Source organism: Hydra viridissima, unplaced genomic scaffold (genome assembly GCF_058129835.1).
Source record: "Hydra viridissima isolate aposymbiotic clone 2 unplaced genomic scaffold, HvirCarnegie_v1 scaffold_5, whole genome shotgun sequence".
In the NCBI taxonomy this organism is placed as follows: Eukaryota; Metazoa; Cnidaria; class Hydrozoa; order Anthoathecata; family Hydridae; genus Hydra; species Hydra viridissima.
Genome location: NW_028324304.1, coordinates 17453217 through 17465716, shown reverse-complemented (window position 1 = coordinate 17465716; position 12500 = coordinate 17453217). Strand labels below are relative to the sequence as shown.

Here is a 12500-nt window from a genome sequence, read left to right as displayed (position 1 = left end):
AGACCCCCCTCGTTTTCGTGGATCAAGGAGTCAAAATCAACCAAGAAGTCTACCGACGCGACATTCTCGAGACTGTGGTACTTCCGTGGGGCGCAACATCAAAGCGGTTCCAATTGATTTCTCTACAAATAAAGGATATTTAACTTGTTAAGCCTTAAGCTGCATGAGTAGGTCATCAATTTTACTTTTGCTCTATATTTACAAAATATTTGGATATCTACCCCCATGAATAAAGCTGATCCAATTACCGCCGCGTCAATATTGCATCTTGGAGTATTTTAGTTTCACAAAGATGCGTCCTAATTGTCATATTTGAATAGTCATCGGGTATTTCGTTGCACATTTTATTATAATTGTAATTATTATAATTATTATAATTATTATAATTAATTATCTCTAATTGATTTGTGTTCATCTTCATTTCATAGTTTTGATAAAAGAAACTCGAAAAAGCAGTTTCCATTTTTCTTTAGCCTCTATGGAGTCGCTTCAATGGAGTCACCTCTATGGAGTCGCTTCTATGGAGTCGCCTCTATATATGGTCCTATTCATGCATTTACAAGCTTTCTGTTTTTCCTATCAGCACGTTTATGATTTCGTAATAAAACGTTTGTTCCAATTGGAATACTATTGTTTGGGTTGATTCTCTTGTCATAGTCACCTTTTTTACTTTTGTTGGTGACTTTTGAATGTTTCAGTGAACTTCGTCAAAAATAAACTTTTTCATTTCTTTTTTTTTTATTTCATTTTTTTTTTCATTTCATTTTATTGAAAGTTTTCCAAATCTGCATTTTCGTTATTTGACTTATCGATTTTCAGAATAGCACTATAATTTAATTCGATCGCGGTCTGATTTATATCAGTAGGCAGTGTATCTTCTCTTTGATAAAGTAATGTAAAAGGGCGAAATTCTAGTTGGTCTAATTCGCATTGAAAACAAAACACCATCAATGATAAATGACCGTTCATAAGCAGCATCTTTTAGCACTTTTACCAATGTGCGTTTTTTTGATCAGTTTTGACGTTCTTGTAAACTATTTGCTTGTTGATGGTATGCACTCGTCATACGTTGATGAATACCAGTTTTTTTTTGAGAAGTTTATCAGACAGCTCATTCGCAAATTCACAATCCTGGAGTTATTCTGAATTTTAAAACAGCCATGCCTTCGCACTTGTTTATACAATATTAATGACACAGATTCAGTGGCAGATCGAGAGGGAGCCCTAACCAACAAAAATAACTGGGCCCTCAAAACAAATTAGACAAAAAATTGTGATTTTATAAAGTATTTGAAATATATTTTATCAAAATTAAATAATCAATTTAAAATATACTATCATACAAAACATCCTCTAGTTTATAATATTTATATTACAATAATATAATATATAGCTTATAATATACATAGCAAGCTGAGATAAATTTAAAGAAATATGTTTAATAAACGAAACGCAGCTTTTCTTAAAGCTCACTAAACTTATTTTAAAAAATGTAATCGTATGCAAATTTAAATCAAACAAAACATTATTTAAATGTTAAAAAAACAGGTTATTACAAAAAAGTTAAATAACAAAAAATCAAATATAAAAAATAACAGTCAACCGTCCAAAGTTTGCTTTTATACAGTTAATACGTTCTGAAACATCGCTGATAATTTTCTTTACCATTCTGCAGTTGAAATGATGCCTATGTGACCAGATAATGAATTCGTCTCCTTGGAAATATCATTATCATTATGAATAGACTTAATTGTGAGATGTTGCTATTCTTTACACCAAATAACTTTTTTCTTAAAAAAAAAGTAAGAAATAGGTTCATTTAAAATCTTAAAATTTTTTTTTTCAAGTTATGACTTGCACCACACAATAAAAGTATCGGCCAAATCAAACGAGTATCACACAATTATAAAAGTGCAATTCAATTAGAAATATAAAATAAATCTAAGTAGTATAAACAACTATAAATATATAAACTGTTTAACTTACCGCCAGATTTTCCCTGGTTTTTATCTATTCCCTGGTTTGCTAATTACAAAACATTATTTTCAGTTATATATTGCTTTGTTTTTCTCCTAAAAATAGATTTATCAACTTTCCTTTTTGCTGTCTTTTATCTTTAAAAAATCTAATTGTCGGGAAGTTCAGTGCGCGTCCTTTAATTTATAATAATTATATATCACTGAACTAAAATATTAGAAAAGGTCTAAATAATATTTATATTAAATGGAATCGCTTCTTTATTGATTTGAAGAAACCACAATTTTTAAAACGACTAAAAGTATTGATAAAATACATTTTGATTTGTGGAGTAAAAATCTCATAATGGGGGTAAAAACTGATATAAGATTTTTAAAATTTTAAAAACTAATATGAAATTTTTACCGGGGAGTAAAAAACCGTGGGAGAAAAAATTTATTGTACATCGTTATGACTGCTTAAATACACATTATGAGAATATAGGGTAGTTTTCGAATGAAAATTCAAATTAAACAAAAATCGATTTTTTGAAAAAAGTCTAAAAACCTTATTTTACATTTGGATTTTCTAAACAAGTGAGGCTACTAGTTTTATGCCCCAAAATATGAATTTAGGAGAATTTTGTTTGTATAATTCATTATGTTTGTGTAAATAGTCAATTCTGTCGCATTGTTGAGTACATTATGTCAATTTTCATTGTAATGTGTTTAATATTAGCAATTAAATCAAATTAATAGACTATTTGCAAAATTTCTTTTATGTAGTTTGGACCAATAATATTTAACTTATAATTAATTGCAAATATTGTGCGAGTTCGTACGTCTTTTGAAAAGAAATCCGTAAGAAAAGGTAATGGTACTGTTGCTATGACTTTGCCAGCGGCAATAAAACCCCACCTGACCTAAATATATTCAATTTAACATATTTATACAGAATATATTATAAAAAAAAAGTCGTAAACAAAGATTGTAACTAATTTTACTATCGAAAAAAGTAAATAGTTTAAAATCGATTTCTATTTTCTTCTTAAACCAACTGTTATTCATAACTGTTTTGCTGATATTGGATCATTTTCTATAAAAGGTTGCACAAATATTGTTAATGATGACCAGTTTAGTTATATAAAAGATTTTTTTTGAGATTTTGTATATGTAAGTTAATATACACCTTGTACAGAAAGTTTAAACGCACTTGTTTTTTTGTATGTTATGGTAAATTTGGACTGGTGCAAAGAGAAAATCTGATGCAAGGTCTTCGTTTTTTGTTTTTTTTTTTTCTTAGCCAATTATTAATTAGGAAAAAAACGCAACTTTGAAAGAAAAAAACACAAAATCTTTTTTGAAATGTAATATCAAATAGAAATAATCAAAAAATTGATGAGAAGAAAGTGCAATAAAGTTTAAACACACTTATTAATTTTTTGTCATGGAAATATGTTAATATGGGATATGACCCCCGTTGATTTTGATACATGCTTGTAATCGCCTTGCCATTGATTCAATAAGATTTTCAATCATCTTGATTGGTATTTCAAGTCACAAATTTGTTAGTTCTTTTTTAAGCAGTTCATGACTAGTTATTTGCTTTTTGATAGTTGTTAATCCATCCAGCTCCAAAAATTTTTAATCGGGTTTAAGTCAGGTGATCGTGCTGGCCATGTCATGAGTCGAATATTATTTTCAACAAAATAATTGGTAGTTGAATGTGCTGTATGACATGGAGAATTGTCTTGTTGAAATAACCAGTTTTGATCAGCCTGGAATAAATCGCAACTAGGGATAAGCGAGTTTTCCAAAATGTCGCGATACCCATATTGGTTCAATCTTCCTTCGTATATAAAATATAACCAAAGCCTGAGCCTTGATATGCATCCCTAAATGCCGACAGAGCCACCACTTTTTTGAATACAGATTTGTATGTGTTACTTCAATTATTTTTCCGTATTTTTGCGACAAACAAATCTCTTGTTTTTTCTGTTAATAATTTCAAAATTTGACTTATCGCTAAAGATACTCATTTTTGATTGTTCCACTGAATAATTTAAACGCTCTTTGCACCATTTTTTTCGTTTTAGACGATCGGTTAACGACAACATAGGCTTTCTTACAGCATGAAACGAATTTAATTCTTTTTTGCGTAATAACTTACTTATTGTCGTACGACTAACTGTTTTCTCCACAAGCGAACTATCAATTTCTGCACTCAAATCTGATACTCCTGCTTTTGGGTTGCGTCTGCTAAGCGTGTAAAGCATGTTTTCATCGCGAGCAGACAGTTTTTTTGGGCGCCCAATTCGAGGTTTATCATTGACACTACCAGTCGATAAGTAATTTTTTATTGTTGTACGAACGCTAAATTCAGAAATATTCAAGTGTTTGCCGATTTCTCGATTGCTTATTTTCATTTTATGCATGCCAATGACTTGCCATTTATTTTTCGATGAGAAAGCTCTTTTACCCATGAAAATATGACCTTTTGATAAAGTTTTATCAGTTAAAAATTGCTGAAGGTTGAATCAAATTGTAGACTCAGTTTTTTTTGAAAAATAAAAAAAGAATAAAGATGCAAATACAATATGCTAACGAAAGCAGGCTGTTGAGTGATGAAAATGCGACTGCAAAAAAAAAAATCAATCAATTAACAAGAGTTACAAGTTTTCCAATCAAAGTGCGTTTAAACTTTATTTCAAAAAATTGAAAAGGACTTAATTGCTCCGTTATTTTTCTGACCACTCTCCACCTCCTTTATGGTATCCTTACATTTTTTTTCTTCTCTAAATCATTAAATTAAACCATTAGTATAAATAAACATAAAAAATGTGGACCACATCTCATCGATTTATCGGGTTATCGTTTCTTAAAAAAACTATACACGTTAAAAAAACTAGTGCGTTTAAACTTTCTGTACAAGGTGTATAAGTTAATATATAATATAATATGATGTAATATAATATAATATAATATAATATAATATAATATAATATAATATAATATAATATAATATAATATAATATAATATAATATAATATAATATAATATAATATAATATAATATAATATAATATAATATAATATAATACAATATAATATAATATAATATAATATAATATAATATAATATAATATAATATAATATAATATAATATAATATAATATAATATAATATAATATAATATAATATAATATAATATAATATAATACAATATAATATAATATAATATAATATAATATAATATAATATAATACAATATAATATAATATAATATAATATAATACAATATAATATAATATAATATAATATAATATAATATAATATAATATAATATAATACAATATAATATAATATAATATAATATAATATAATATAATATAATATAATATAATATAATACAATATAATATAATATAATATAATATAATATAATATAATATAATATAATATAATATAATATAATATAATATAATATAATATAATATAATATAATATAATATAATATAATATAATATAATATAATATAATATAATATAATATAATATAATATAATATAATATAATATAATACAATATAATATAATATAATATAATATAATATAATATAATATAATATAATATAATATAATATAATATAATATAATATAATATAATACAATATAATATAATATAATATAATATAATATAATATAATATAATATAATATAATATAATATAATATAATATAATATAATATAATACAATATAATATAATATAATATAATACAATATAATATAATATAATATAATATAATATAATATAATATAATATAATATAATATAATATAATATAATACAATATAATATAATATAATATAATATAATATAATATAATATAATATAATATAATATAATATAATATAATATAATATAATATAATATAATATAATACAATATAATATAATATAATATAATATAATATAATATAATATAATATAATATAACATAATATAATATAATATAATATAATATAATATAATATAATATAATATAATACAATATAATATAATATAATATAATATAATATAATATAATATAATATAATATAATATAATATAATATAATACAATATAATATAATATAATATAATATAATATAATATAATATAATATAATATAATATAATATAATATAATATAATATAATATAATATAATATAATATAATATAATATAATATAATATAATATAATATAATATAATATAATATAATATAATATAATATAATATAATATAATATAATATAATATAATATAATATAATATAATATAATATAATGTAATATAACATAATATAATATAATATAATATAATATAATATAATATAATATAATATAATATAATATAATATAATATAATATAATACAATATAATATAATATAATATAATATAATATAATATAATATAATATAATATAATATAATATAATATAATATAATACAATATAATATAATATAATATAATATAATATAATATAATATAATATAATATAATATAATATAATATAATATAATATAATATAATATAATATAATATAATATAATATAATATAATATAATATAATATAATATAATATAATATAATATAATATAATATAATATAATATAATATAATATAATATAATGTAATATAACATAATATAATATAATATAATATAATATAATATAATATAATATAATATAATATAATATAATATAATATAATATAATACAATATAATATAATATAATATAATATAATATAATATAATATAATATAATACAATATAATATAATATAATATAATATAATATAATATAATATAATATAATATAATACAATATAATATAATACAATATAATATAATATAATATAATATAATATAATATAATATAATATAATATAATATAATATAATATAATATAATGTAATATAATATAATATAATATAATAAAATATAAGTTAAAGGGTATGAAGAAAGCCTCAGCAACAGAGATATAATAAGTAGGTTTCTGAGAATTTGGTTTGAGAAACATTTTATACTTTAATACTTTGAAAACATTTAAAAAACGATAGATGGCATCAAAGTCATCCAGTATCTGGGAAATCAAAAAAAAAAAAAAAAGAAGAAGAAGAAGAAGAAGAAGAAGAAGAAGAACTACATTTTGGCATATAAGAGCCAGTTCAAGGTTTTGTTATCATGAATTTGCGAAATCCTTCAGGAAAAACTGTGAAAATCGTGTTTCTTTAAATACTGTTAGAAAATATTTAATTAGGAAAGTCTTTGGTGCTTAGGCATACTGTTACACTACTCAAAAATCAGTTTTTTTGTATCTTATTACAAAAGGTATAAAAAATGCCTACAAATTGGCTGAAAAAATGCCAACAATTCGGCTGAAAAACGTTTCTTGTCGTTGCTAGAAAGTTATTGGTACAAAAATATAAAATAACATCGAGATTTATATTGAGGCCTGGGTAGCGTGTCAAATAATACCGATACTATAAACACCTCCACCGGTTGTTGTAAAACTGCCACCAAAAATTATCCTGAAGTTTTATAACGAAAGATTTTATATTCCACATTCATAAGATGAATACATAATATTACAGAATATTTAATATTACAGAAGTGTTTGCGAAACTTCCCTTTACCGATACCATGACAATCAGGGCATTACAAAACTTTCAGCCTCGAATCAATTGACTAATGTAACAAGATGGTTCTCTTAATGTTGACACAATACTGGTATGTGGATAAAAAATAGTTTAAATTTTTGAGTTACAAAAATCATAAGAAATTCAGCAAAAGTATTTACAATTTCTTAATATTATGCTTAGCCAAATTAAACTTTCTTTTGAACCAATTTTTCAGATGATATTGTGTGGATCTGTATGAGCTGAGATATTTCATATAAATATTTTATTGTTAAAAAAAAAACTTGGTCAAACTAACTTAAGATACATTTTATTTGAAACTTCGCCAGCGAGCAGTTTGTCACAAGTGACCAGGTATTTTTTCTGAACCATTTTAATGTGCATATAACAATATTTGTTCACTTTTAGTCAATTTTTCCAAATTTTTTTTTTTAAATCTATTTGTCTTTCTAAAATTTTTTTCTCACTATGTAACATAAATTTTAATATTTAAAAATTGAATTATTCTCAGAAGAAACATAAATGACATTGTTACTGCCCCCTTTAAAATTCAAATTACCCTTCCGTTGGACGTTGGGAAACAATGCTTAAAGTGAAAAGACCAGAATGTAAATGTTTAAATAAATTATCGGGTTAGAATATATAAGCCGTGACAGTTTTAAGAATTTAACATTAGACGGGACATGTAACATTAGACGGTCACATTAGTAACACTAACCTCTGTAACATTAGCCCCTCCTAGATACACCCTTTAATCTACAAAAATTGCTCTATATATGAAACGCTTTCCGAATTGATAAATTTCACCGTGTAACAAAGGTTTTGTCCTTGAGTTGAAACTGTTATTTTCTATTTCCTTATGTCTAGAAAACATGAAAAAATTCTTCTATTCATTTCTAATTTTGCTTTTTTTTTTTCCAGGATAATCATATTTATGAAATTTACTATAATCATAGGGAAAAGTGGCAAATTTAAAGTTTGATTTTATTAAAGTGTTTTGAATAAAAAAATATGATATGCACAAATTAGATACAAAACGACATAAATGCAATAGTAACATTTATTTATTCAAAAAATACACAAGTGATAAAATAAAAACATTAGAAATGAGTAGTTTTTCTAAATTTCGGCTTATATTGTAGATTACTTTCAAGAACTCCAATTATAGACCCCCATAATGTTTTCAGTAAAGACCCTTAGGAGCGGAGTTCAAAGTTCAATATATTGTGGTAGATTCCTTTATGAGCTTAACAGAGTGAGCTGGACAGAGGAGTAAGAGCGAGGGAAAGAAATGGTTTCTTATTCCCGTTATGAAGCAGCACTGCTTTGAGGCTTCTGTTTGAGCTATCTATAAAGAGCCGCCACTAATTGGGGTTGAGAGTAATTCCAATTGCCTCAAACAGACCTATGACATTGTGGCAAAAGCAAAGCTCATCTTAACGCGTAAAAATGTTTAAATAACGCTGATAGCGCCTTCTCTGACTTGAGATATTCACACTTTTATCTAGCAAATTCCACTGCTTGAGTCTTGACATTAAAAGTTCGCCATTTGACTTCATGAGACCTAAATCTCTAATCAACTCATTGATGTCTTCTTAGCTGGGGTAACATAGATTTCTCTGCTCAGTTATGTCTTTGAAGTATGAATCAGTGTCTTCATCTTCTTCTGAAATACATTTTCCTTTGTTAACACTGTTACTCTCTCTTTGTAGGAGTGGGTAAGGGCAGCTAAGAGCAGTGTGGCACTGGCGCAACAGATGACAGAAGGTCAGGTTGTATTATAGCAGGTGCACTTTTGCCTGCTCGACGTTTGGAAGAGTCTACTATGTAGAAGAAGCAATTGGTTGAGTGATCAATTGACTTCCTCCAAAATCAGGGGGTTGTAAATCTCAAAGCTCTGTTTTTACCTCTGTACTACCTGTACGAACCAGTAAAAAAAGCAGAATGAAACATAGTTATTAACATTATATATATATATATATTGTTTGTATATGTGTTTTACCTTCCATAGTTCTTCTGCAGACTTTGCAGGCGAAATGAGATGCCAAAAGTTTGTCCTAATCCCTGACAGGCGTGCCAAAATATGCTTTGTAGGCTTCACGCATTTTCGGACATCTTTTCACAGTGTACTTTTTAGCTCTAGTTTTGATAAACTCGCCACAGACGTATCAAAATGCGTCTGCCGGACGAGAATGTTCTAGAAAGTTTCGAATGTTCCATGAAAGTTCTAAAAGTTTTTTGAATGTTTTAAAGGCTTCTTGAAATTGTAGAATATTCTGAAAAAACCTTGGATCATCTGAACAATATAAGCAGTCCAAGAATATTCTAGCAAAATACTCATTATTCAATACGAATCGAGGACTTTCTTGAAAACTCACAAATTTCAAATTATCGCTGTCTCGGTTACAGAAGCAAAGTTTTTGTGGAACAACAGCTATTTTCCATTTGTTTTTGTCAAAACGGGGTAGAAAAACACACTTTCAACCCAATGACAAAACAAAGAAAAAAATATTTCACATAGTGCTATTATTCATTATTAATCAAAAACAACTTTAGCATTAGAAATTAATGGTCAGACAGCTTGAAACTAGGGAAAAAAAAAACTAAAAAAGAACCTCATGTGGTTTCAAAGTAATGCCAAATACCATATTCACAAAAGGTTATTTACATGTAGATATTCAAAATATGAATATAAAATTAAAAAGTTTAGCTCGCTTTTTGATTTTTTGATAGTTTAAATTAAAAGTTTAAAATGCACTCTTTAAAAACGGAGTCGTTCCTATTTATGTTTTATTTTTTTACGTTTTGTCTTATACAACATTCTTTTTTCGTCATAACATTCTTTCACACACCTACACACACACACATGTGTGTGTGTGTATGTGTGTGTGTGGGTGTGTGTGGGTGTGTGTGTGGGTGGGCGTGTGTGATTTTTATTTTTTATATCTGAAAGATAAAGATAATAACGATAATAATAAAAAAAAATCATAACTTTAATAAGAATAGTAGTAAATGATAATTACAAAGATAAAAACAAAAATATTTATTATAAAAGTAATAACATAAAATAATAAAATTAAGATTAATAGAGCCATCAGTATACTGCGGACAAGCTGGACATTTGCCAAGGGCCCCAAACTAAAGGGGGATCCAGAACGTCGAGCACATAACTGCATTAAAATGACTGAGTAATACTCGCGCAGTCGCACTCCTCTCCAAAGGGGGATCCCAATTGTTTTTTTTTGTCAAGGGCCGCCATGGTGTCTAGAAAACGGCCCTGGTCACTAATGTGAAAAGTTAAGCGAAACAAAAAAGTTTTGTTGTCATTTTGAAGAAGCAATCTTGATTGAAAACTTAATATTCTAAGTTAAAAACCTGCTTTGCTTTTTCAAATACTTTAACCCTGAATGTCGAGGAAGATTAAATTTATTTATTAAATATTTTATTATTAAGAAATAAAAAAAAACTAAAATTATTAAAATTTAATTTAATGCAAGTTTGATGCAAGTTCCTTGTAAATTTAATACCTTCGCTATTTGTTCAACTAAAGACCGTATCACTGTACACGACGATCATTAAAAAGCTTTATTATTAAGAAATTATCAAATTTTGAGAGTTAAATCAAATAAAATATCAATTTATCTAAAGCATACATTCTGTACTCTTGATTCTCAAATAACAAGAGGGATGGGTGGGTAAGGGCTTTAAATTACCGGGAGGCTGGAATATTATCTTAAATAAACAGAAAAATGTTTGTAGGTTGGAATAAACAAAGAGTTCAAAAAAATTTTTTTTACCAATAAAAAGATTTTTAAAACACATAAAAAAAAATTCGCAGGAGTCAAACTAAAGAGATTAAAAGAAACATGTGAGTATTTATACCTAAAGCCTATTACCTTCCCCCTGTCGTTTGGAATTTAACTTCATACAATCATCGTACTCTTAAAATCAGAAATGTTTGGAATGTTTTACAAAAATGTCGCTAAGGCGACATTTTGTTATTTGTTCAATAAATTGACAACTTTAATAAATTTTAAAAACATAAAGAACTGTTAAACTAATTCCGAAAACAGCTTGCCAGACAATAACAATATAGTAGAGACTGATACTTTTACCAGGCACTCAGATTCATCAGCATTTAGAAAGTCATCGACCTTACTAAATAATATAGAAAGACTTCCTAAAAAAGAGCAAAAACAATCTCTCACTTATGATAAAATGTGTTTGAAAAGAAGTTTGGTTTGTTTGAGGTTTCATGTGAGACGCTTACTTTGTTCGACAGTTATTTTGTTTACGTTTACACGTTTGTTTAATTTACAGTTTTTTTTGTAAGGAGTCAAACTAATGAGCAAATTGACAAACAAAAAAGCGTTTGTTTAAAAAATTATTATAAACATTTGCCTTTTTAATTCTATATTTACAAAAATTATTATTCAGAAATAATAAACTTTCTATTTTTGAACTTAGTTTTTATGAAGTTTTTAGTTCGACACGAGCCAAAACAAATCTATTCGATATAGTTAAAGATTAGCACTTAACATTGCTATTAATATCAACCACTTCTTTACTTTTATTGCTATTTTTATTCCAACTGTTATACAACTGCTTCAGACGAGTTTTAGTGAGGATCTCACGAAAAGAGTTTTAAACAAGATTTCACTACATTATTTATACTCGATATGTTGCAAAGATACACATCAATTTTAAGAAACGAAATAATGAGATCTTGAGTTTTTATTTTCTCTAACAGTGCAGAATATTAACTTTAAATTTTAGCCAATTTTTAACCTATAAATTTCTTTAGCGTCATTTATACTTGCGCTTGTAGACAAGCAATGGTATTTAATGAAATACCAGTGCAAAGCACCA

The 12500-nt window shown here is 25.6% G+C and overlaps 1 protein-coding gene across 1 annotated transcript; it reads right to left on the bottom strand.

Annotated features, from left to right (window-relative positions):
* Positions 1-3907: 3907 nt before the first annotated feature.
* LOC149889073 (uncharacterized) lies at positions 3908-4438 on the bottom strand. The gene has a single exon (XM_090089178.1). The coding sequence runs from the start codon at positions 4436-4438 to the stop codon at positions 3908-3910; it is 531 nt and encodes a 176-aa protein (XP_089945304.1).
* Positions 4439-12500: the final 8062 nt, after the last annotated feature.